Source organism: Sorghum bicolor, chromosome 5 (assembly GCF_000003195.3).
Source record: "Sorghum bicolor cultivar BTx623 chromosome 5, Sorghum_bicolor_NCBIv3, whole genome shotgun sequence".
NCBI lineage: Eukaryota > Viridiplantae > Streptophyta > Magnoliopsida > Poales > Poaceae > Sorghum > Sorghum bicolor.
This window is the reverse complement of record NC_012874.2, coordinates 11,038,164-11,064,107: the sequence shown is the minus strand read 5'-3', so window position 1 is coordinate 11,064,107 and position 25,944 is coordinate 11,038,164. Positions and strand designations below refer to the sequence as shown.

At 43.4% G+C, this 25,944-nt stretch overlaps 4 protein-coding genes, 1 long non-coding RNA gene and 1 pseudogene across 6 annotated transcripts; 2 read left to right on the top strand and 4 right to left on the bottom strand.

Annotated features, from left to right (window-relative positions):
• On the top strand, positions 594-1,592 carry LOC8057123 (annotated as a pseudogene).
• On the top strand, positions 2,324-3,689 carry LOC8076805 (probable histone H2A variant 1). The gene is made up of 2 exons (XM_002450487.2): positions 2,324-2,344; positions 3,354-3,689. The coding sequence occupies exons 1-2, from the start codon at positions 2,324-2,326 to the stop codon at positions 3,687-3,689; spliced, it is 357 nt and encodes a 118-aa protein (XP_002450532.2).
• On the bottom strand, positions 15,886-19,122 carry LOC8076804 (homeobox-leucine zipper protein ROC6). Of its 2 annotated transcripts, XM_021461885.1 has the most exons (6): positions 18,522-19,122; positions 18,240-18,406; positions 17,888-18,091; positions 17,130-17,378; positions 16,834-17,014; positions 15,886-16,685 (listed from the first exon to the last, which is right to left on the bottom strand). In XM_021461885.1, the coding sequence occupies exons 4-6, from the start codon at positions 17,376-17,378 to the stop codon at positions 16,642-16,644; spliced, it is 474 nt and encodes a 157-aa protein (XP_021317560.1). In that variant the 5' UTR covers positions 17,888-18,091; positions 18,240-18,406; positions 18,522-19,122; the 3' UTR covers positions 15,886-16,641. The 2 variants fall into 2 exon arrangements, with proteins under 2 accessions (XP_021317560.1, XP_021317561.1); XM_021461886.1 differs by lacking the exons at positions 16,834-17,014; positions 17,130-17,378; positions 17,888-18,091 and having other exon boundaries at positions 16,613-16,685.
• On the bottom strand, positions 19,285-21,197 carry LOC110436046 (homeobox-leucine zipper protein ROC6-like). Its single transcript, XM_021462214.1, has 5 exons — positions 21,037-21,197; positions 20,685-20,888; positions 19,927-20,175; positions 19,631-19,811; positions 19,285-19,482 (listed from the first exon to the last, which is right to left on the bottom strand). Exons 3-5 carry the CDS (start codon positions 20,173-20,175, stop codon positions 19,439-19,441), a joined length of 474 nt encoding a protein of 157 aa, XP_021317889.1. The 5' UTR covers positions 20,685-20,888; positions 21,037-21,197; the 3' UTR covers positions 19,285-19,438.
• Positions 22,218-22,960, bottom strand: LOC110435874 (homeobox-leucine zipper protein ROC6-like). Its single transcript, XM_021461960.1, has 3 exons — positions 22,712-22,960; positions 22,416-22,596; positions 22,218-22,267 (listed from the first exon to the last, which is right to left on the bottom strand). Exons 1-3 carry the CDS (start codon positions 22,958-22,960, stop codon positions 22,224-22,226), a joined length of 474 nt encoding a protein of 157 aa, XP_021317635.1. The 3' UTR covers positions 22,218-22,223.
• LOC8076803 lies at positions 24,119-25,319 on the bottom strand. Its single transcript, XR_002452845.1, has 3 exons — positions 25,202-25,319; positions 24,850-25,053; positions 24,119-24,340 (listed from the first exon to the last, which is right to left on the bottom strand). It is a non-coding gene; the product is annotated as an uncharacterized LOC8076803 (long non-coding RNA).

Genomic DNA, 25,944 nt, shown 5'->3' with positions numbered 1-25,944 from the left:
AATGCATGGTGGCCATGGAAAAAGCCAGTAAAGTATATTTGTTCTAAACAAGCAATAAAGAGGATGCGAGGCCGCCACTTGCAGCTCGCCATTCATGGGGACGAGGAACTCGACACCCTCATCAAGGGCACCATTGTTGGTGGTGGCGTCATCCTGCACACCCACAAGTCGCTTATCAACAAGACCACCAAGGAGTGAAGGAGGGCAACCCCTCGAGTTCCTGCTTTTGCCTGACTACCATCCATCTAGTTGTGTACGTGTACTATGTTAATTTAAGTGTCCGCTTCTTCTTCGTTGGATCTTGTGCAAGGTAAAATATCATGTATCTATTTCCCCCATTTTACTAAACTACTTCGATGAAAGATGAAGGTTTTCTTACTGTAGATGGACGGTGTATCCAGTATGTGTGTCAGACACTACAGATGGGCTATTTATAGGATGGAGGTGGAACAGTTAATTTACTCAGGCGTAGGGTCTAGTATATTGTCTACAAATGTATATAGGCAAAGAACTGATGAATGTGGCCGTGGAAAACCCAGTAAAGTTTTTTTGTTCTATACAAGCACAAAAAAGGGACATGTGAGGCTATACCCATGGCCATAGAAAAGAAATGGGTAAGTACCAAAGGGGGTTGTGTGGTTGTGCTATATGTAAGGTAATAACCTATAGCTCAACTGGATTGCTCTTTGAATGTTGAAAGCTTTAGGCTGCCCTGACAAAGCATTGAAACGGTAGCTGAATATTAATAGATGAGTTCTGGTTCCCCGCAAAGGCAAGTCATGGAAGTAAACTATTCTTGGATAGTGGGGTCAATAGTTGTGCCATTGTTGTGTTGACAAATGTTACCGAATGGTTGAGTGGAGTAGTAGTTTGTGGTGCTGTAGCTGTTCAGTCATAGAGGGTTCATCGCTTCATTGTCTTGCGCTATTCTAGGAAACTCTAGATCCTCAGCCCCTTGCCTACCCGTGGGCCTGGCAGCCTGCCTCACTGTCGTGCCACGCTGCATCGCAGCTAGAGCCATGAGCCCACCTCATGGGCGTGCCTCGGCAACAGCGACCCCACCTCATGCTCGCGCTGCTGCCGCTGTGACTCCGCATCACGTTCATGCTAGGGTTAGGTTTTGTAGCACATGTATGAGAGTGTGTGTATGAGAGCGAGGAGAACGTGCAGATAGGGGATGTGGTGCGGTAGTGATGAGTGAGCGTCTGGGTGGACATGGAGCCATGTTGGGCCGATGTCGATGTGCATAGGATTGGGGATGTGTCCTAGATTCTAACTGGCACTTTATGTTTGTAGTTCCCTATGGGCTGCATCCACCGCCAGCTCTTGTCACGTGCCTCCATGCATGGCTATGTCAGCGCTACCGCCATCATCTACACCACCGCCATCCTCGAGTACCTCACCACCGAGGTACTCGAGCTGGCCGGCAATGCTAGAAAGGACCTCATGTGAAGAGTATGACCCCATTGCACCTACAGCTTGCCATCCATAGGGACGAGATCCACGCCCCCCTCATCAAGGGCACCACAGCCAATGGGGGCGTCATTCCGCACATCCACAAGTCGCTCAGTGACAAGACTGCCAAGGAGTGAAGAGGATGGCAACCCTCCCATGCTGCTGCTTCTGCCTGACTAAAATTGATATAGTTCTGTACTTGTGCTATTTTAATTTTAGTGTCTGTTGTATGCTTCTTCTTCGTTGGATCTTGTGCAATGTAAAATAACATGTCTCTCTTTGATGAAAGATAGAGGTTTTCTTACTAAAGTTGCATGGTGCATGCAAAATGTGTATCAGACATTGATGGACAGACTATTTCCTGGATAGAGAAGAAACAGTTAACGTACTTCATCGTGACAAATGTCTATAGGCAAAGAACAAATGCGTATGGTGGCCATGGGCCAGCAAAGTTTATTTGTTCTAAACAAGCACAAAAGAGGGACATGTGAGCCCGCCACTTGCAGCTCGCCATACACAAGGACATGGAACTCGACACCCTTATCAAGGGCACCATCACTGGTGGCGGCGTCATCCCACATCCACAACCGCTCATCAACAAGAGCACGTAGCACTGAAGGAGGGAAACCCCCTGTGCTGCTTCTTCTGCCTTACTACAATCCATCTAGTTGTGTACATGTGCTATGTTAATATAAGTGCTTGTTTGTCTACTTCTTCTTCACTGCAACTTGTGATAGGTAAAAATATCACGTCTCTTATTTTCCCAATTTTACTAAATCACTTCGATGAAACATAGAGGTTTTCTTACTTTAGTTGGATGGTGCATGCAGAATGTGTCTTAGGCACTGATGGATGGTCTGTTTCCTAGATGGAGGAGGAACCAATTATCGTACTTAAGCATAGCCTTTAGTATATATTCTACAAATGTGTATAGGAGAAGAATTGATACAAGGTGGCGATGAAAAAACCCAATAAAGTTTATTTGTTCTATACAAGCTCTAAAGAGGATGTCAGGCCGCCACTAGCAGCTCGCTATCCGTGGGGACAAGGAGCTCGACACCCTCATCAAAGGCACCATTGTTGGTGGCGGCGTCATCCTGCACATCCACAAGTCGCTCATCAACAAGACCACCAAGGAGTGTGGGAGGGAAACCCGCCTTGCTACTGCTTCTGCCTGACTACAATCCATCTAGTTCTGTACTTGTGTTATGTTAATTTAAGTGTCTACTTGTTCTTCATTGGATCTTGTGCAAGGTAAAATATCATGTATCTCTTTTCCCCCATTTTACTAAACCACTTTGATGAAAGATCATGGCGCCAAAGGGCCTCTAGTCCAGTTGGTTAAAGGAACCCGGTGGCACTCCTTAGGTCCTAGGTTCGACTCCTCGTGGGAGCGAATTTTCAGGCTAAGGTTAAAAAAATCCCCTCGTCTGTCCCATGCCAAAGCACAGGTCTAAGGCCCGGTCCCAATCGTTGGTCGTTCTCACATGGGTTACGGTGCCATTGTGTATGCGTGGGGCAGTGGTTCGAGGGTTTTCTCAACCTACGTGTGAAGGACTTCTTCTTAATGCAATGCCCAGGGGCTGTCTTACCCTCTGCAGCTCGAGTTTTTTTCTTACGTTAGTTGGATGGTGTATCCAGTGTGTCTCAAACACTACTGCCGCGAGCCCACCTAACAAGCGCGCCTCGGCCACAGCGACCCCACCTCATGCTCACGCTGCTACCGCTGTGACCCCGCGTCACGATCGCGGTAGGGTTAGGTTTTGGAGCACATGTATTAGAGTGTGTGTATGAGAGGGAGGAGGATGTGTAGATAGGGGCATGCGGTGAGGTAGTGATTAGTGAGCGTCAGGGTGGCCATGGAGCCATGTTGGGCCGATGTTGATGTGGGCTTTTAGGATGTGTCTTGGATTCTAACTGGTACTTTGTGTTTGCAGTTCTCGATGGGCCGCATCCACCACCAGCTCAAGTCACGTGCCTCCATGCATGCTTATGTCAGCGCTAGTGCCATCATCTACACCGCCGCCATCCTCGAGTACCTCACTGCCAAGGTCCTCGAGATGGCCAGCAATGCTAGAAAGGACCTCAAGGCGAAGAGTTTCACCCCGTGGCACCTGCATCTTGCCAACCGCAAGAACGAGGAGCTCGACACCCTCATCAAGGGCACCATCGCTAGTGGCGACGTCATCCCGCACATCCACAAGGCATTCAGCAACAAGACTGCCAAGGAGTGAAGGAGGGCAACCCCCCATGTTGCTGCTTCTGCCTGACTAAAACCGATATAGTTCTATGCTTGTGCTATTTAATTTAAGTGTCTGTTGTCTGCTTCTTCTTCGTTGGATATTGTGTAAGGTAAAATATCATGTCTCTCTTTTTTCCTATTTTACTAAAACACTTCAATGAAAGATAGAGGTTTTCTTACTATAGTTGGATGGTGCATGCAGAATGTGTATCAGACACTGATGGACAGACTCTCTCCTGGTTGGAAAAGATACAGTTATCGCCAATTGCATCCTCTAGTATATAGTCTGCAAATGTGTATAGGCGAAGAAATAATGCATATGGTGGCCATGATCTAGCAAAGCTTATTTGTTCTAAACAACAACAAATAGGGACATGTGAGGCAGCCACTTGTAGCTCACCATCCACGGGAACGTGGAGCTCGAAACTGTCATCAAGGGCACCATTGTTGGTGGGGGCATCATCCCACACATCCACAAGTCGCTCATCAACAAGAGTGCCAAGGAGTGAAGGTGGGCAACCCCCTGTGCTGCTGCTTCTGCCTTACTACAATCCATCTTGTTGTGACTTGTGCTATGTTTTTCTGTTAATATATTTCCAATAGAGGCGGATCCCTCCTATTTCCTCAAAAAAATTTAAGCATTTGTTTGTCTGCTTCTTCTTTGCTGGAACTTGTGCAAGGTAAAATATCAAGTCTCTCCGTTTCCCTGTTTTGTTGAACCACTTGGATTAAAGATAGAGGTTTTCTTACTTTAGATGGATGGTGCATGCTTTATGTGTGTCAGACACTGATAGATGGGCTGTTTCCTAGATGGAGGAGCAACAGTTATCGTACTTAAGCACAGCCTCGAGTATACCATCTGCAAATGTGTATAGGTGAAGAACTAATGCATGGTGGCCATGGAAAAAACCAGTAAAGTTTCTTTGTTCTGAACAATCACAAAAGAGGGGCATGTGAGGTTGTACTGTGGCCATAAAATAGAAATGTGTATGTGCGAAAGTGGGGTTGTGTGGTTGTGCTATGTGTAAGGTAATAACATATAGGTCCACTGATTTTGTCTCCGAATGTTGTAAAGCTTCAGGCTGCCCTAATGAACCTTGAAAGAATAGTTGAATATTGGATTAAGTCCACTTTTAGCCCCTCAACTATTGGCCGAGTTTAATTTTAGCCCTCAACTACCAAACCGTCTGTTCTTCACCCTCAACTATCAAAACCGGTCACTTTTAGCACCCGGAGAGAGGACAGAGCGGTTTTGAGCCACTTTGAGCGGTTTTTCCTTTTTCTTTTCTATAGTTAAACCTGTGAATATCATAGTGAATTGTTTGAGCATGGTAAATTCATTAAATTTTTTGGGTATCCTTGTCATGATGATCTCTATGCAGAAAAAAAATGTAAAACTATGAAAGTAAGTATTTTTTGGATGCTAAAAAATTAGCTCCTTTAATTAACAAATACATGTTCTATGATTTTTGTAGGATAATATATATATCCTATGATCATGAACTTTTTGTGTAACAGTTTTTAAGATAGACCTTCAAAAAAGTTTAAGATTAATTTAATGATGTTTGGTTATGTCCCTAATTTATATGTAATTAATAAAGCATATAAATTAGGGATATAAGCAAACATCATCAAATTAATCTCAAACTTTTTGTGGAGGTCTATCTTAGTATAAAGCAGTTATGCAAAAAGTTTCATGATCATAGGATATATATATTATCTTACAAAAATCAGAACATACATTTATTAATTAAAAGAGCTAATTTTTTAGCATAAAAACACTACTTATTTTTATAGTTTCATATTTTTCCTTCATAGAAAACATCATGACAAGGCAACCCAAAATATTTGAAGAATTTACCATGCTTAAACAATTCACTATGAAATTCACAGGTTTAACCATAGAAAAGAAAAAGGAAAACCCGCTCAAAGTGGCTCAAAACCGCCCTGTCATCTCTCCGGGTGCTAAAAGAGACCGGTTTTGATAGTTGATGGTGAAAAACAGACAGTTTTGTAGTTGCGGGCTAAAATTAAACTCGGCCAATAGTTGAGGGGCTAAAAGTGGACTTAATCCTTGAATATTTGTAGATGAGTGGTAGCGCTCCATAGAGGCGCGTCATGATTGTAATCTGTTCTCGGATAGTGGGGCCTGCAGCTGTGACATTGTCAGATGGTTGACTAGAGCAGCAGCTTGTGATGCATGGATGGTGAGTGACAGAGAGAAGATCTGTGCCAGCAATGGGAAGGGAACCTAGTGGCAGAGGTGTTGCTGGTATCCCTGCAGGCTGCTTCCTCTAGTTCTGCAGATGTGTGAATCTGAATCTCGTATCTCCACTACGTACGTCGTACATGACTCTTGCACTTTGACTCCATCGATCATGCACGCTCCAGCACTAACCATCACACACATCCTGAACGCCGGCTTGAGTTATGGACCAGGCGGCAAACTCGATCTAGGGGCCATGCCGGGTGGTGAGGGGGTGGCCACGAACACCGGCTTGAGTTCACAACTTCACATGTGAGCTGGGTTCAGTTCCTGTGCGCTCCTGGCAAATGGGACGAATCAGGAAGTAGTCCCGCTTCAAGGTGATGTACAAGTCAATGAGATCCACGGTGGCGTCGGAGAGGTCATCAAAGAGGGAGATGGAGCCGCTTGAGTTCCTCCCTGCTCCTAGCAGATACATGAAGAGACGCCACTCTAGGGTCATGTATAGGTCTGGGATCCATGGCGTTGGAGAGGTCACAACATTCAGCAACGACATGGGATGCCTTCTTTCGAAAGTAAGGCTATTTTTTTTAGAATTGCACAGTACAACGCAGACACTCACAATGCATGCACACTCACCCCTATAAACAAACGTACACAAATCCTACCTCTATGAGAGCACCTCCGAAGATTAGAGCCGGCAGCGTCCACTAATGACCGGTTGCAAACCTTTATCTGTTTCACCTTATTTACTGAGCACCGGGCCCACCTTAATGTTGTGATCGATCACCACTATGGCCATGTATGAATAGTGCTTCCTAGGTCGAGTAGCTACCATAGACACACAAAAAATGTCGAGTAGCTAGCGCCACCGTCCATGTCACCTTGGATACAGGTATAAGCAAATTTTATTATAGGCAGTATTTTAGTCCCATATATGTACACTATTTTTTGAGGAATATTTCACTAATGAAATTTCTGATGTGACTATATTTAGTCATGTATGGAGGTCTATATGGACTCCTTTTCTTTTATGGTGATACTCCTCTTCGGATTTCTCTCATGAAATTCAATATCCTATAGCATTGCTTCTATTCCATTCAACTCCCACTAAATTGATATCTATCAAACTTCCAAATAAAAGAGTTTAATTATTTCTCACTCTACAACTCCTTTTCTTACAGTATAAGGCCTTGTTTAGTTGCCAAAACGTTTTAAGATTCTCCATCACATCGAATCTTACGGTACATGCATGGAGTATTAAATATAGACGAAAATAAAAACTAATTACACAGTTTACCTGTAATTTGCGAGACGAATATTTTAAGTCTAGTTAGTCCATGATTGCACAATAGTTACCAAATACAACGAAAGTGCTACAATACCCAAAATCCAAAAATTTTGCCAACTGAACAAGGCCTAAAACCCTACAACAACGATGGCATATAATCTATAGTTACTAGTAGAAAGGAAACACAGTAGGCAGGAATTCATAAAGTCATCTCAGAATGACTTGTGAGAAGCCTAGCCACCCACGCGATGAGAAGCCTAGTGTCCGGTGGTGGATTCCTTTAAAAGGATGGAAGGGAGCATGTGGTGATGGGCGAGGCAAATGGCACTATGCACTCTGCACTCTACAAACCTCCCCATCCACCAGCCCAGTCAAACAAATTAGGTAGCAGCATCATCGTCCTATCGCAGCTCAAGCCCACCACAATCGACACCACAGTGCAACACGGCATGGATGGGGGCATGGCAATAGCCTCTAGCGTGGATGGTCGCCACCATGTGGGCTAGAGAATGGCGAAACTATGGCGAAGGACTCCTAGACCGGGCCTTCAACGGTGCTGCCGCTTTCAGCCGTGAACGTATCCCTCACTGAGCATGGTTGCATGTTGTACTCACTTGGCAAGCCACCCCACATCATAGTGTGGGACTCTCCCACTCTCCCTCATTTCTCCCTTCTCCTAGTTCCTTCCTTGAAGCCCAGGCCAAGCCTGCCTCTCGCGTGACAAGGTTTTGACTTGGCTTGGCTCTGATCATTGGTCAGGACACGAAGGGATTTCGGACATGGGCTCCAACTTGGCAGCGGTGGACCACGTGTGCTCCATGGCCATCATGTCCGTCGACGGCATCATTGAACTTTTCGTGCACTATGACATATCCTACTTCGCACCGGCCATGCTCCATGTGTGTACACACCACATCACTACATCCTTACCTACTAGTGTCTTCTCCCTAGTTTCTTTCAGTTTCACCTTCATTCTTCCCTCCTCCGCTGGACGCCAAAAGAATTAATCTTTTTTGTTATTTTCCCATCCCCACTATGTTAGTATAGGGTCTGTTTGGTTTGGTGCCCAACCCCAGGTCTGGTTCCATGGAGCCAAGTTGGGTTTGTTTGTTTGGTTATAGGTGGATGTGCTGGTGCCGGTATTCGGGAGGCCACCCGTATGCACCTGACCTGGCTATGAAAAATGTTAGGCTGGCAGCCATTTTTCTAGAGCCGGGCTTGGCCCAGCCGCACTGCCATCTGGTGGGCCTGATGCCTTAGGCTGGCCACCAAACTAAGTGCAGTGTCACCACCTAATAGGGTTTCCCTGGCTACTTTTCACTCAGTTCCCTCTATGCGGCTGCCCTCTTTCACTCTCGCTATCCCCCCTATCCCATCATTGTCCTCCCGCTGGTGGCGATGAGCTGCACTGGCGTTACTAGTAATCTAGGAAGGCCACTGGTATGCAGCCTCATTGTCATTTCCTTCATCTTCTCTTCTTTGTTGTTTCTTCTTATACACTTTCAAAACTGTTTTGGTTCAGATCCATTGATTTTTCCTCTGAGCTTTAGGGTTTGGTTGATGATGGACATAGATCTTGGTGGCGCACCACTTGTCGATGCAGCTAATCCTTTGATTTTCTTAGGGTTTAATTCATATTGCTACAATGTTGTCACCATTGATACCCCCATTTCTTGTTTAGCCTCAAGTGTTTTGGTTTGGATCCATCAATTTTTCCACATATCTTTTGGGTTTGGTCGATGATTGATTCAGATGCCGGTGGCTCACCACTTGCTGTCGGAGCTGGTCCTTTGATTTGCCTAGGGCATGGCTCATACTGCTGCAATGTCGTAGGCTCCATCAGGACAACTTGAAGCTTTATAACACCGAGAGACAAAACTAGTTGACCTATACAGTTAGCACAACCACACAACCCCAATTTGGTACTTACACATTTCTATTCTATGGCCATAGTATAGCCTCACATGTACTTTTTTTGTGCTTGTACAGAATAAATAATGTTTACTGGGGATTTCCATTGCCACCGTGCATTAATTCTCTATGCCTATATACAATTGTGGACAATATACTAGAGGCTGTGCCTGAGTATGGTAACTGTTCATCCTCTATCCAGGAAATAGTCCATCCACTAGTGTATGGCACACATTCTGCATACACGATAAAATGAAGTAACCTTGATTTTTCATTGAAGTGGTTCGGTGAAAGGGAAAAAGTGACTTGATATTTTATCTTGCACAAGATTCAGTGAAGCCCTTCCTCTATCCTATACAGATAATAATCGCTTAACAAAGTGAAATTTATGCAATCGAACTGTTTTCCAACTACAACACTCCTCTCTACCTTAAAGATTTCTCGTATACTTCCTCATATCACTAATTACAGTAAAATCTGCTCAGTTTTAATTAGTAACCCAGATATCCTTTCTCATAAGCTTATCCAAACGATGGAACATTTTCCCCTTTGCCACTGGTCCATGGCTGACTAGTACCATGCCTTTGCAATCGATGTTTTGGGTTGGGGACAGAGCTAACAGAACCGGGCATTCCATCCTATTGAGAACATTCCTGAGTTCAAGGTCTCATAGTTTCCTCTTTTATCCATATCAACAGATGTTATACCTTTAGGCACACCTGGGATGTATCCAGACTGTGTCCCATAGTTCTCAGACCAATTGGCAATGTCCTGCTGCAGCATTGAACCGAGCACCTACTCTAGGATGAGAGCACAAAGGTCTGTGCAAGTTTCGCTGGACCTGACGCCAAAACATGTCTTATAGTGACATTGGAACCTTTTCAATTTGGTGGCATCGATATGATGTGTTGGGTGACATATTGTATTGTTTGTGCTGTACGTAATGTGAACCAAGAGTTTATTTTGAAGTTGCATCTAGCGCATGTTAGCACTTTGATAGTTTTGTGAAGCCTCACACTGTTGATGGATCCACCAGTCGTGAAAGATGTGTTGCAGCCATATGTTTTCTTTGGAAAACACTAGACCGTCCAGCGATCCCTCGATCATGTAGTCGACCAATACCAAATGATTTGTTTGCAACACTTCTACCAGCCTCCATAGTTAAGGGTGTGCTTGTAACACTTCTACCATCCTCCGTAGTTAATGATGTGTTTACAACACTTGTACCAGCCTCCAACATTAATGATATGCTTGCAACAATTCTACCAACGTCCATAGTTAATGCTATGCTTGGAACATTTTTTGGCTGAATGTGGCTAACTTTTTCCTTCATGTAGTGGTCTAAGGTCACAATTACTAGATGTGAGCTACATAGTTACTAGAAGCTTCATAAACATGAATAGGGGTTGGACCAACTTCTTGATGTCGGTTTCCAAACTGAAAACCATATGTTGATGCTGGTGAGTTCCTTGAAGTTTCCTTGAAAGAATCCCACATTACCCTATTTCCCCCTTATTGCTCAAGCCAGCTCTAATCGGACACAATAGCAATGTCGGGTATCAATATTTGGGAGACCCGGGAAGAAAAGGCCTTAGCAGGCCAATAGGGCTGTTGGAGCGATAAGGGAATATGGCTAGTATGAGATATTGGGCCATCAAAAGAGAGGCCCAATATCTTGTAAGGCTCTAAGAGAGCCCCAGCCCGTCTGATGGCTCGACAATTAGTTCCGCTTCGCCTGGCCCCTGAGGGCGCTGAACTGGCCTAGTTCAGAAGAAGGGACGACGAGTCCCACATATCCCTTAGTAAAAAGGGTGTGGGACCTATCTCACTACTCCTGTGAGCTCCCACTCTGCCTCGCCTGACCCTCCAAATGAATTTCCTGCTTCACCCGATGGCTAGGGATGAGAGCTGGGGTCAAACAATAAACGCCTCGGTGTGTGGGACCCAGATCGTCCACCACCATCCTCCTTGTGGAGGGCCTGTACCATGATGTCGTTCTCATATGGGGTTAGCATGTCCTAACGTCAACTGAGGCTGTGTCAGTTCACTTCATGGGGCGCCCGCCCCACAATAGTGCACGACAGGCTAGCACTATGCCATTACAATCGCGTACGACGTTAATCCGAGAGCCGCTAGACATAACGCAGGTCATGCCATGAATTGCGGTGGCATGGTTGCAATAAATATAGGTAGACAACATACCACTTTTGCCACCACGACAATAGCACGGTGACATGAGGGGCCACCCCCATCCTTGACTACCGAGCCATTGGGTCCCAGTTCTAGAGAAGGAGTGGTGTAAGGGGCTCCTTCCACTAAATGCCCTAGTTTTTGTCTTTCTTCTTTTCTCTGCCCTTCTTCTTCCTTCCACATGTACTCTAAAGTTGTCCCCTTGAGTTATAAAAGGGGGGCCTTGGGACCCTTATAGGACACGCTCACTAAACTCCATAGTTCGACAGCAAACACACACCCACACCTGCACACACCATAGAGACTTGGGAGTCGTCTCCCTCTCGCCCATTTTGTAACCCCTACTATGAACAAAATACAGAGCAGGTAGCACGAGCACCATGACTGGACTAGGGACCTTCTGCTCAAACCATTCATAAATTTTGATGATTGCGCGTTTAGGGTAATGTGAACACAAGAAGTTTATACTGCTATACAGGCCACCCCATTCTAGATCTTCTGTTTATCAAGAAAAGCCTATGATGATGAATAAAAGTGAAAAATTCATAATATCCAGTTATCTAGAGCAACAAGAAAAAGTTTAATGTATTTTTCCATTGTTTGCACCAATGTAAAATAATATATCATAATGTATTATAAAGAAAGTGTATGTCATTTGGGATTCATAGCCTTGCTCACTTGCTATCCCAAACTAGCTATTTGTGTGTATGATACTGGAATTTCTATGCCAAGCTGCACAAAGGTCCCTAATTTGGATTGCTTGCAGTGTTCTCATCATGGGAAATTAAAGTTGACAGTACCTTTCTCTTTAGCAAAATCATTGATTTTCCATTTCAGAACCCCTGTTTCAAGTTTCTTGATTCATTTTGGAACAGTTCATCCATAGTCTGCATATTTTGTTCCAAGTTGTGATTCCAATGGTTTTCATTCCGATGCTTGGCATTTGTAGTAGATATCACCTTTTCCTAGCCTGGGTCTGTATTACAACAAGGTGGGCACGACAAGCAACTGTATTATCAACAAGCAACTGTATCTGTATTATAGTTTAAAATGACATAAGAATCAAGATTCTTCTTTCATGGGTTCTTTTTTATGCTCTAATTTTCTTATTATGAGTCTTTTTCATCTAGTTCATTAGAGAAGATCAACCATCAACCAAACTCCTGTGTGATTCACAATTTTCTTGACAATTCTTGATTGTGTTTCACCCACTTTCTAATCACTAACGAGACTGTCATTATCATTTCTTACCTCAAATAGTAATTTGCTTTTATCAGCCTTGCTGAGATCAATAATGTTTGCACGGTCAACTCCAACAGCATCTATAGAAACACCTACCTCGTCAAAGCCTATGAGTTCCAATAACTGTCTCATCTTTTTTGGCTTTCTCTGACAAAATCTAAAATCCTAAATATCACCCAAATTAGTGGAATTGTTACTTTTCTTCTACAAATAGATCCAATATTTCTTTTCAAAGATGCTCGACATGGAACTTGGTTGCTTGTTGAGTTACAAACATTAGGCTCATTGCAGTCATCATTCGGGAAAATCTTGATTTGTTCTATTATTATGTTCATTTGGCACCACTAATGTTTTGGACTGTCAAGATTTTGTGTGCTATTTTCTTCTATGCTTGATATCATTGTTAGAATGTGATCTCAGCCAACATATTAGAAATAATTTTAGATCCACCAAATAATGCCAATTTTGTTGTATAAGCCTTTGTCGTCATCCATGTCATCCCAAAGCTTTCTAGAGTTAAACCGCTAGACCCGCAGTTCATATAAATAATGGTGTCATGCCCCAAGTGTTTCACCCTGATGTTTTTCCAAAGGAACACTCGAGCCCATCAATTAGGCACTAGAGGTCTTTTAGAAGGCTATCTACCCACATCCTTCCTGGTATTGCAAGATCTACATTGACTCACCAACTTAGAGAATCAAGCCCTAATCTTGTGAAGGCTAAGATGTACTTCGTCTACGTCAACTCTTGAATCTACGGAGGCACTAAGATGTCATCTGCAAACTCATGTTATTCACGAAGATCTTATTTCTGCACAAAATTATGTAGTGGTCATGTTAGTCTAAGTTAGGATCCTATTAGTCTATGATTTATTTCAACAATCATTCGAGGAACATCAACAGGTAAATAACTGACATCAATGGAGACATCATTCAGGATATTTATCAATACATCAATGTTATTGGGAGAGCTCCACAAATCTAAGGATATACTGTCATATTAGCTTATACTAATTAGTAATTCATTAAGCTTGGCCATACCTATTTTCTCACTAGAACACTTATTTCAATGAATGTGTCTCGAACAATTTCTTCAGCCAATGTGGTCGGAACATTCACTGTAGTAACTGCATTGTTGCCATAACGAGAACTACATTTTGAACAACATTTTTTGGCACAATTTGAAAAGGTTGATTTATCATTCCCTTGAGATGATTGTCTTGACAAAGACAATGGTCTTTGGGAATCAAAATAATTAGGCAAAGTTTGAACTATTGAAATAGATCGACCATCATTAGTTCCACCCTCATGAATAGGAAGTTTAGGTTGAGAGAGATCAAACACGTGTTTGGGCATAGACAGTTTCACTCATGGATCTCATTTTTTAAGTGTCTGATACATAAAGAAAGAAACATTTATACCATAAAGAAACAAACAAACTTAAAGTTCTCTAAATCCCTTTTTCTTAGGTTGATGAGCAAAATAACTACAATAGAACCAAGTGTGGAAGTGAATTTTGCTTGGAGGATGACTATCATCCTACTTTAGTTTAGGCTAGAGTTCTTCTAGCTCCCACTATAATCCTTTCTTCCATGTGTCATGATGTTTTGTTTTGTTTTGTTTATGTTTGGTTCTATGGTAATGAGTGGTGTTGCAATGTAATTGTTCAAAAAGGAAAACATCAAAATGTAATTTGAGAAAGTACTAGTTTTGTGAAATACTTTTTTCTATAGCAAGGCTTAACATTGTTATTTTTTTGTTTTTGAAGATATTTTAGTCAAAGTCACTAAAAGGATTTCTCAAATCATACCATTGGTCTACATTGTGATGTGTTGACCTGTAATGGCAAGTCTTACACATGGACATATTTTGATTGTTTTACTTTAAATATATCTTAGTTCTGGTTTGCATATACTTGAATATTGTTGTTTTATTAGCATGGGCATTATACTAGTTTTGTAAATGTGTGATACATAATGAAACAAATATCTACAACATATGTCCATTTTGACTTGTGATGGGGTTCGGGAACAATTGCTAGTGCTGGAGGAAGTACTTCTTGTGATGGGTTTGAGATTGTTGAAGTATAAGTGAATTTCCCTTCTCTCTCCCAATAGCTTAAGATTGAGTTGACCTTGAGTTGACCTAGTTAGTGCATGCAACTCAATATGGTATCGAAGGTAGATATGGTTGTTAGTGTGTATGTAGATGATCTATTGATCACTGGGTCTAGACCGAGCGACATCGAGAACTTCAAGCATGAGCTAATAGTTTTATTGCATAATCGATCATGGTTTGCTCACCTACAACTTCCACATAGAGGTGAAGTAGGGGAAGAGTTCCATCACCCTTAGCCAGAGCATGTACCCATAGAAGCTAGCAGTGCAGGATAGCAAAGTGCAAGGCATGGTAGAGGAGAGGATCAAGTTGTCAATGGTAACCACCATACCAAAGGTCAATGTGACACGCTATTGGAGAATTGTTAGCAAGTTATGCTATCTGACTCACACATAGCCAGACCTTGGGTTCGCTGATCGCTATAGACTACACATGAGTCATTTCATGGAAGAGCCAGGGGAATATCATCTAGCTGTAATCAAGCACCAGCTATGCTACAGCATCATTTTTACAAGTGTTGTAGTCCGCTAGAGCTGATCGAGTTTACCGACATGGCAGGAGACATTCACCTGAGGCAGAGCACCTCAGTTATGCTCTTCATGCTCGGATCAAGTCCCGTCTCCCAACAATCATAGAAGCATAGTGTGGTCGCACTCTACTTGTGAAATAGAGTATATTGTTGCAGCAACGACAATCTGCCAGCTGTGTCAGCTTCTTTTTGAGCTCAAGGAGCAAGAGGTTGCTGAACCGGCACTAATGGTGGAGAACAAGCCTGCCATCTCCATGAGCCATTGACCAAAAAAACAGTTCTCCATGGCAGCTGCACATCCACACACGTTACAACTTTATCCATGATTGCACCGATGGATGACAAATTGTCCTCAAGTTCATCGACTCTAGGTAGTAGCTCGCGGACATCTTCACCATGCCACTTAGACTCATTTGATTCCGCGAGCTTCAGGCTAGAATGAGCATGATCATATCAAGGAGTAGCAGCTTGAGTAGGGAAAGAATTATTAGATAATCTACTACTCCATCTCCCTTGCATCATCACATCATAGGAACATCTGTACAGAGATTGTTCCCTCCATTTTCCTGTCTATAGGATAGAAGTGGTGGAAGTATGGTGTAGTAGGTACAATATTACTTGTAGTAGGCAGCATGGTCCAAGTAGTGAACAACACCGCAGCATGGCCTGTGAGGCATCGGCATGCTATAGCCAAACAAGTTCAGAAGCTCATCTGCTTGTGTGTTCTCTATTGTCCTTTTCTTCAACCTCCACCTCATGTGTGTGTGTATGTGTGTGGTGTGTGTGTGTGTGTGTGTGTGAGAGAGAGAGAGAGAGGTGAGTAACACAGATATGTGTGATGTTGCTATAACCAACATGCAATAATGCCCATGCATTGTTTGTGCTTGCAGACAACAAAAGATCGCATGTATAATATAAAGTCAAAAGTATTTTGTTTTTGAATTGGGTTGACCCCTTTTCCATTTATCAACGAAAAACATCGATTACACATCAACAAAACAATTAAATGAGGTAGTAAAATTATGAGCAATGCTAGGTGTAGAACGAAAAACAAACAACAAAGCTAACAGTATGAAGCCTGGCTAAAGGAGAGTAGCCTTAATTAGCTCAGCTACCTTTCATAGTTTATAATAATGGTAGAATTGAAGAACTATGTACTGTGTATGAATAGATATGTATGATAAACCATGCTCTTTGCTCACACCCATTAAAAAATTGTACACCACTAGGTAGAGATGCATACTACATGTCAATCAATGAGGAAAAGCAGAAATCTGCCTAGTATTGAAAAGGATTACCTTAGGGTGAAATGGTCACACTCCAGCTCTGCTGGTCTGTCATTAGTTCCACCAACTGTATATAGACGCTGCAGTTCCTCCACTTCTCTAGTTCTACAAGCAAGAACAGCTGTTTCCATTTGCTAGAAGTAGAGTGTGCAGCACACACAAGTTTGTCACATTAGTCTTGTGATCTTGGACCCAAACGAAACACCTCACGCGTCCCTGAAAAAACAAAGGACTGCATGACTTGTCATATACATCCATCTTGGTTCGTCAAAGTATTGATTCATACAATATAAAACACTAACGTGAAAAATGAAATCAAACGTTAAATATGGACAGTTTTCTTGTTGTCCATGACATGACTCACCTGTGTTGTTGTCGTTGTCGCCTCTAGGGACCTGGCTGGAGTGCAGAACAGCGAGGTACTCGTACTGCCTCTGCAGCGATGCGAGCCAGCGGTGCGCGCCGAAAGCCTTACCGGAGCGGAGCAGTGGCCTGAATGTTGGCACCATGGTCTCGTCATACTCCGCGTGGACAACCCATGTGATCTGCAATGCAAGAGAGAATTTCAAGTTTGAAGGTCTGAATTCTAAAACATATTTACTATTTATGGAGGGATTGTAGTAATAATACTCCTAAGCTGGAGTTGGACGGTACGTATACCTTGCAGTAGCCATTGCCCTTGCCCATGTCCTCAATGAGGCAGCCGGACAGCAGCAGCCTGCAGCCTGTTGTGTTGTTTGCAACGGCGGCGTCATCAGTGGTGCGGCTACCTGCTGGCAGTCCAAGGATGCCGTCGACAGACACGTCCATCACAGCCCACTGCCCCTCCGCCACCCGCTTGTTATACCTCAGAAAGTTGATTTTGCGGTTGAGCAGACGTGGCGACTGCACCCACAGCTCTGCGTTCATCTGCAAGTGCTCGATCAATCGGTGCTCCGATCTACAATGTCAGTTGAACGACCAAGAAAACATAGATGTTCGAAATGCACATAATATTCATGGATGCGAACCGAACACACACCAGATATATAGAGAACACTAAAACAAAGAAGGTACAAGGAAAAAGAAACTAGGAGCTAGGCCCAACAGTATTACGAACATAACACACAACATCTTATCAAAAAGAAAATAATACACATCATGCGTCGTACATATTGATTCATACAATATAAAACACTAACATATTGATTCGTACTATGAAGCCTGGATAAAGGAGAGTACCTTAGCTCAGCTACCTTTCATAGTTTATAATAAAGGTAGAATTGAAGAACTATGTACTGTGTATGAATAGATATGTATGATAAACCATGCTCTTTGCTTTCGCCCACTAAAAAATGGTACACTACTAGGTAGAGATGCATACTACATGGCAATCAATGAGGAAATGTAGAAATCTGCCTAGTATTGAAAAAGATTACCTTAGGGAGAAATGGTCACACTCCAGCTCTGCTAGTCTGTCATTAGTTTTAGCAACTGTATATATACGCTGCAGTTCCTCCCCTTCTCTAGTTCTACAAGCAAGAACAGCTGTTTCCATTTGCTAGAAGTAGAGTGTGCAACACACACAATTTTGTCACATTAGTCTTGTGATCTTGGACCCAAACGAAACACCTCACGCCTCCCTGAAAAAACAAAGGACTGCATGACTTGTCATACACATCCATCTTGGTTCGTCGAAGTATTGATTCATACAATATAAAACACTAACATGAAAAATGAAATCAAAGGTTAAATATGGACAGTTTCCTTGTTGTCCATGACATGACTCACCTGTGTTGTTGTCGTTGTCGCCTCTTGGGACCTGGCTGGAGTGCAGAACAGCGAGGTACTCGTACTGCCTCTGCAGCGTCGCGAGCCAGCGGTGCGCGCCGAAAGCTAGAGTTGGACAATGTTGGCACCATGGTCTCGTCATACTCCGCGTGGACAACACATGTGATCTGCAATGCAAGAGAGAATTTCAAGTTTGAAGGTCTGAATTCTAAAATATATTTACTGTTTATGGAGGGATTGTAGTAATAATACTCCAAAGCAGGAGTTGGAATGTACATATACCTTGCAGTAGCCATTGCCCTTGCCCATGTCTTCAATGAGGCAGCCGGACGGCAGCAGCCTGCAGCCTGTTGTGTTGTTTGCAACGACGGCGGCATCAGTGGTGCGGCTACCTGCTGGCGGTCCAAGGATGCCATCGACAGACACGTCCATCACAGCCCATTGCCCCTCCGCCACCCGCTTATTATACCTCAGAAAGTTGATTTTGCGTTTGAGCAGACGTGGTGACTGCACCCACAGCTCTGCGTTCATCTGCAAGTGCTCGATCAATCGGTGCTCCGATCCACAATGTCAGTTGAACGACCAAGAAAACATAGATGTTCGAAATGCACAGAATATTCATGGATGTGAACCGAACACACACCAGATATATAGAGAACACTAAAACAAAGAAGGTACAAGGAAAAAAAACTAGGAGCTAGGCCCAACGGTATTACGAACATAACACAAAGCATCTTATCAAAAAGAAAATAATACACATCCTGCGTCGTACATATTTATTCATACAATATAAAACACTAACATATTGATTCGTACTATGAAGCCTGGCTAAAGGAGAGTACCTTAGCTCAGCTACCTTTCATAGTTTATAATAAAGGTAGAATTGAAGAACTATGTACTGTGTATGAATAGATATGTATGATAAACCATGCTCTTTGCTTTCGCCCATTAAAAAATTGTACACCACTAGGTAGAGATGCATACTACATGGCAATCAATGAGGAAATGCAGAAATCTGCCTAGTATTGAAAAGGATTACCTTAGGGTGAAATGGTCACACTCCAGCTCTGCTAGTCTGTCATTAGTTCCACCAACTGTATATAGACGCTGCAGTTCCTCCCCTTCTCTAGTTCTACAAGCAAGAACAGCTGTTTCCATTTGCTAGAAGTAGAGTGTGCAACACACACAAGTTTGTCACATTAGTCTTGTGATCTTGGACCCAAACGAAACACCTCACGCCTCCCTGAAAAAACAAAGGACTGCATGACTTGTCATACACATCCATCTTGGTTCGTCGAAGTATTGATTCATACAATATAAAACACTAACATGAAAAATGAAATCAAAGGTTAAATATGGACAGTTTCCTTGTTGTCCATGACATGACTCACCTGTGTTGTTGTCGTTGTCGCCTCTTGGGACCTGGCTGGAGTGCAGAACAGCGAGGTACTCGTACTGCCTCTGCAGCGTCGCGAGCCAGCGGTGCGCGCCGAAAGCCTTACCGGAGCGGAGCAGTGGCCTGAATGTTGGCACCATGGTCTCGTCATACTCCGCGTGGACAACCCATGTGATCTGCAATGCAAGAGAGAATTTCAAGTTTGAAGGTCTGAATTCTAAAACATATTTACTATTTATGGAGGGATTGTAGTAATAATACTCCTAAGCTGGAGTTGGACGGTACGTATACCTTGCAGTAGCCATTGCCCTTGCCCATGTCCTCAATGAGGCAGCCGGACAGCAGCAGCCTGCAGCCTGTTGTGTTGTTTGCAACGGCGGCGTCATCAGTGGTGCGGCTACCTGCTGGCAGTCCAAGGATGCCGTCGACAGACACGTCCATCACAGCCCACTGCCCCTCCGCCACCCGCTTGTTATACCTCAGAAAGTTGATTTTGCGGTTGAGCAGACGTGGCGACTGCACCCACAGCTCTGCGTTCATCTGCAAGTGCTCGATCAATCGGTGCTCCGATCTACAATGTCAGTTGAACGACCAAGAAAACATAGATGTTCGAAATGCACATAATATTCATGGATGCGAACCGAACACACACCAGATATATAGAGAACACTAAAACAAAGAAGGTACAAGGAAAAAGAAACTAGGAGCTAGGCCCAATAGTATTACAAACATAACACACATCATCTTATGAAAAAGAAAATAATACACATCCTGCGTCGTACATATTGATTCATACAATATAAAACACTAACATATTGATTCGTACTATGAAGCCTGGATAAAGGAGAGTACCTTAGCTCAGCTACCTGTCATAGTTTATAATAAAGGTAGAATTGAAGAACTATGTACTGTGTATGAATAGATATGTATGATAAACCATGCTCTTTGCTTTCGCCCACTAAAAAATGGTACACTACTAGGTAGAGATGCATACTACATGGCAATCAATGAGGAAATGCAGAAATCTGCCTAGTATTGAAAAAGATTACCTTAGGGAGAAATGGTCACACTCCAGCTCTGCTAGTCTGTCATTAGTTCCAGCAACTGTATATTGACGCTGCAGTTCCTCCCCTTCTCTAGTTCTACAAGCAAGAACAGCTGTTTCCATTTGCTAGAAGTAGAGTGTGCAACACACACAATTTTGTCACATTAGTCTTGTGATCTTGGACCCAAACGAAACACCTCACGCCTCCCTGAAAAAACAAAGGACTGCATGACTTGTCATACACATCCATCTTGGTTCGTCGAAGTATTGATTCATACAATATAAAACACTAACATGAAAAATGAAATCAAAGGTTAAATATGGACAGTTTCCTTGTTGTCCATGACATGACTCACCTGTGTTGTTGTCGTTGTCGCCTCTTGGGACCTGGCTGGAGTGCAGAACAGCGAGGTACTCGTACTGCCTCTGCAGCGTCGCGAGCCAGCGGTGCGCGCCGAAAGCTGGAGTTGGACAATGTTGGCACCATGGTCTCGTCATACTCCGCGTGGACAACACATGTGATATGCAATGCAAGAGAGAATTTCAAGTTTGAAGGTCTGAATTCTAAAATATATTTATTGTTTATGGAGGGATTGTAGTAATAATACTCCAAAGCAGGAGTTGGAATGTACATATACCTTGCAGTAGCCATTGCCCTTGCCCATGTCTTCAATGAGGCAGCCGGACGGCAGCAGCCTGCAGCCTGTTGTGTTGTTTGCAACGACGGCGGCATCAGTGGTGCGGCTACCTGCTGGCGGTCCAAGGATGCCATCGACAGACACGTCCATCACAGCCCATTGCCCCTCCGCCACCCGCTTATTATACCTCAGAAAGTTGATTTTGCGTTTGAGCAGACGTGGTGACTGCACCCACAGCTCTGCGTTCATCTGCAAGTGCTCGATCAATCGGTGCTCCGATCCACAATGTCAGTTGAACGACCAAGAAAACATAGATGTTCGAAATGCACAGAATATTCATGGATGTGAACCGAACACACACCAGATATAAAACAAAGAAGGTACAAGGAAAAAAAACTAGGAGCTAGGCCCAACGGTATTACGAACATAACACAAAGCATCTTATCAAAAAGAAAATAATACACATCCTGCGTCGTACATATTTATTCATACTATATAAAACACTAACATATTGATTCGTACTATGAAGCCTGGCTAAAGGAGAGTACCTTAGCTTAGCTACCTTTCATAGTTTATAATAAAGGTAGAATTGAAGAACTATGTACTGTGTATGAATAGATATGTATGATAAACCATGCTCTTTGCTTTCGCCCATTAAAAAATTGTACACCACTAGGTAGAGATGCATACTACATGGCAATCAATGAGGAAATGCAGAAATCTGCCTAGTATTGAAAAGGATTACCTTAGGGTGAAATGGTCACACTCCAGCTCTGCTAGTCTGTCATTAGTTCCACCAACTGTATATAGACGCTGCAGTTCCTCCCCTTCTCTAGTTCTACAAGCAAGAACAGCTGTTTCCATTTGCTAGAAGTAGAGTGTGCAACACACACAACTTTGTCACATTAGTCTTGTGATCTTGGACCCAAACGAAACACCTCACGCCTCCCTGAAAAAACAAAGGACTGCATGACTTGTCATACACATCCATCTTGGTTCGTCAAAGTATTGATTCATACAATATAAAACACTAACATGAAAAATGAAATCAAAGGTTAAATATGGATAGTTTCCTTGTTGTCCATGACATGACTGACCTGTGTTGTTGTCGTTGTCGCCTCTTGGGACCTGGCTGGAGTGCAGAACAGCGAGGTACTCGTACTGCCTCTGCAGCGTCGCGAGCCAGCGGCGCACGCCGAAAGCCTTACCGGAGCGGAGCAGTGGCCTGAATGTTGGCACCATGGTCTCGTCATACTCCGCGTGGACAACCCATGTGATCTGCAATGCAAGAGAGAATTTCAAGTTTGAAGGTCTGAATTCTAAAACATATTTACTATTTATGGAGGGATTGTAGTAATAATACTCCTAAGCTGGAGTTGGACGGTACGTATACCTTGCAGTAGCCATTGCCCTTGCCCATGTCCTCAATGAGGCAGCCGGACAGCAGCAGCCTGCAGCCTGTTGTGTTGTTTGCAATGGCGGCGTCATCAGTGGTGCGGCTACCTGCTGGCAGTCCAAGGATGCCGTCGACAGACACGTCCATCACAGCCCACTGCCCCTCCGCCACCCGCTTGTTATACCTCAGAAAGTTGATTTTGCGGTTGAGAAGACGTGGCGACTGCACCCACAGCTCTCCGTTCATCTGCAAGTGCTCGATCAATCGGTGCTCCGATCTACAATGTCAGTTGAACGACCAAGAAAACATAGATGTTCGAAATGCACATAATATTCATGGATGCGAACCGAACACACACCAGATATATAGAGAACACTAAAACAAAGAAGGTACAAGGAAAAAGAAACTAGGAGCTAGGCCCAATAGTATTACAAACATAACACACAACATCTTATCAAAAAGAAAATAATACACATCCTGCGTCGTACATATTGATTCATACAATATAAAACACTAACATATTGATTCGTACTATGAAGCCTGGATAAAGGAGAGTACCTTAGCTCAGCTACCTATCATAGTTTATAATAAAGGTAGAATTGAAGAACTATGTACTGTGTATGAATAGATATGTATGATAAACCATGCTCTTTGCTTTCGCCCACTAAAAAATGGTACACTACTAGGTAGAGATGCATACTACATGGCAATCAATGAGGAAATGCAGAAATCTGCCTAGTATTGAAAAAGATTACCTTAGGGAGAAATGGTCACACTCCAGCTCTGCTAGTCTGTCATTAGTTCCAGCAACTGTATATTGACGCTGCAGTTCCTCCCCTTCTCTAGTTCTACAAGCAAGAACAGCTGTTTCCATTTGCTAGAAGTAGAGTGTGCAACACACACAAGTTTGTCACATTAGTCTTGTGATCTTGGACCCAAACGAAACACCTCACGCCTCCCTGAAAAAACAAAGGACTGCATGACTTGTCATACACATCCATCTTGGTTCGTCAAAGTATTGATTCATACAATATAAAACACTAACATGAAAAATGAAATCAAAGGTTAAATATGGATAGTTTCCTTGTTGTCCATGACATGACTGACCTGTGTTGTTGTCGTTGTCGCCTCTTGGGACCTGGCTGGAGTGCAGAACAGCGAGGTACTCATACTGCCTCTGCAGCGTCGCGAGCCAGCGGTGCGCGCCGAAAGCTGGAGTTGGACAATGTTGGCACCATGGTCTCGTCATACTCCGCGTGGACAACCCATGTGATCTGCAATGCAAGAGAGAATTTCAAGTTTGAAGGTCTGAATTCTAAAATATATTTAATGTTTATGGAGGGATTGTAGTAATAATACTCCTAAGCAGGAGTTGGAATGTATGTATACCTTGTAGTAGCCATTGCCCTTGCCCATGTCTTCAATGAGACAGTCGGACGGCAGCAGCCTGCAGCCTGTTGTGTTGTTTGCAACGACGGCGGCATCAGTGGTGCGGCGTCCAAGGATGCCATCGACAGACACGTCCATCACAGCCCATTGCCCCTCCGCCACCCGCTTGTTATACCTCAGAAAGTTGATTTTGCGTTTGAGCAGACGTGGTGACTGCACCCACAGCTCTGCGTTCATCTGCAAGTGCTCGATCAATCGGTGCTCCGATCCACAATGTCAGTTGAACGACCAAGAAAACATAGATGTTCGAAATTCACAGAATATTCATGGATGTGAACCGAACACACACCAGATATATAGAGAACACTAAAACAAAGAAGGTACAAGGAAAAAGAAACTAGGAGCTAGGCCCAACGGTATTACGAACATAACACAAAGCCTCTTATCAAAAAGAAAATAATACACATCCTGCGTCATACATATTTATTCATACAATATAAAACACTAACATATTGATTCGTACTATGAAGCCTGGATAAAGGAGAGTACCTTAGCTCAGCTATCTTTCATAGTTTATAATAAAGGTAGAATTGAAGAACTATGTACTGTGTATGAATAGATATGTATGATAAACCATGCTCTTTGCTTTCGCCCACTAAAAAATGGTACACTACTAGGTAGAGATGCATACTACATGGCAATCAATGAGGAAATGCAGAAATCTGCCTAGTATTGAAAAAGATTACCTTAGGGAGAAATGGTCACACTCCAGCTCTGCTAGTCTGTCATTAGTTCCAGCAACTGTATATTGACGCTGCAGTTCCTCCCCTTCTCTAGTTCTACAAGCAAGAACAGCTGTTTCCATTTGCTAGAAGTAGAGTGTGCAACACACACAAGTTTGTCACATTAGTCTTGTGATCTTGGACCCAAACGAAACACCTCACGCCTCCCTGAAAAAACAAAGGACTGCATGACTTGTCATACACATCCATCTTGGTTCGTCGAAATATTGATTCATACAATATAAAACACTAACATGAAAAATGAAATCAAAGGTTAAATATGGACAGTTTCCTTGTTGTCCATGACATGACTCACCTGTGTTGTTGTCGTTGTCGCCTCTTGGGACCTAGCTGGAGTGCAGAACAGCGAGGTACTCGTACTGCCTCTGCAGCGTCGCGAGCCAGCGGTGCACGCCGAAAGCTGGAGTTGGACAATGTTGGCACCATGGTCTCGTCATACTCCGCGTGGACAACCCATGTGATCTGCAATGCAAGAGAGAATTTCAAGTTTGAAGGTCTGAATTCTAAAATATATTTACTGTTTATGGAGGGATTGTAGTAATAATACTCCTAAGCAGTTGTTGGAATGTACGTATACCTTGCAATAGCCATTGCCCTTGCCCATGTCTTCAATGAGGCAGCCGGACGGCAGCAGCCTGCAGCCTGTTGTGTTGTTTGCAACGACGGCGGCATCAGTGGTGCGGCTACCTGCTGGCGGTCCAAGGATGCCATCGACAGACACGTCCATCACAGCCCATTGCCCCTCCGCCACCCGCTTGTTATACCTCAGAAAGTTGATTTTGCGTTTGAGCAGACGTGGTGACTGCACCCACAGCTCTGCGTTCATCTGCAAGTGCTCGATCAATCGGTGCTCCGATCCACAATGTCAGTTGAACGACCAAGAAAACATAGATGTTCGAAATGCATGGAATATTCATGGATGTGAACCGAACACACACCAGATATATAGAGAACACTAAAACAAAGAAGGTACAAGGAAAAAGAAACTAGGAGCTAGGCCCAACGGTATTACGAACATAACACAAAGCATCTTATCAA

Excerpts from the sequence above, each read along its gene's own strand:
- LOC8076804 (XM_021461885.1), bottom strand. The coding sequence starts at position 17,378 with ATGAACGCAGAGCTGTGGGTGCAGTCGCCACGTCTGCTCAACCGCAAA. Across the intron at positions 17,015-17,129 it reads AGGGCAATGGCTACTGCAAG|ATCACATGGGTTGTCCACGC; the intron begins GTATACGTACCG and ends CTTGCATTGCAG. Across the intron at positions 16,686-16,833 it reads CGACAACGACAACAACACAG|GGACGCGTGAGGTGTTTCGT; the intron begins GTGAGTCATGTC and ends TTGTTTTTTCAG.
- LOC8076805 (XM_002450487.2), top strand. The coding sequence starts at position 2,324 with ATGGAGGAGGAACCAATTATC. Across the intron at positions 2,345-3,353 it reads TGGAGGAGGAACCAATTATC|GATGTGTCTTGGATTCTAAC; the intron begins GTACTTAAGCAT and ends GTGGGCTTTTAG.
- LOC110435874 (XM_021461960.1), bottom strand. The coding sequence starts at position 22,960 with ATGAACGGAGAGCTGTGGGTGCAGTCGCCACGTCTTCTCAACCGCAAA. Across the intron at positions 22,597-22,711 it reads AGGGCAATGGCTACTGCAAG|ATCACATGGGTTGTCCACGC; the intron begins GTATACGTACCG and ends CTTGCATTGCAG. Across the intron at positions 22,268-22,415 it reads CGACAACGACAACAACACAG|GGAGGCGTGAGGTGTTTCGT; the intron begins GTCAGTCATGTC and ends TTGTTTTTTCAG.
- LOC110436046 (XM_021462214.1), bottom strand. The coding sequence starts at position 20,175 with ATGAACGCAGAGCTGTGGGTGCAGTCGCCACGTCTGCTCAACCGCAAA. Across the intron at positions 19,812-19,926 it reads AGGGCAATGGCTACTGCAAG|ATCACATGGGTTGTCCACGC; the intron begins GTATACGTACCG and ends CTTGCATTGCAG. Across the intron at positions 19,483-19,630 it reads CGACAACGACAACAACACAG|GGAGGCGTGAGGTGTTTCGT; the intron begins GTGAGTCATGTC and ends TTGTTTTTTCAG.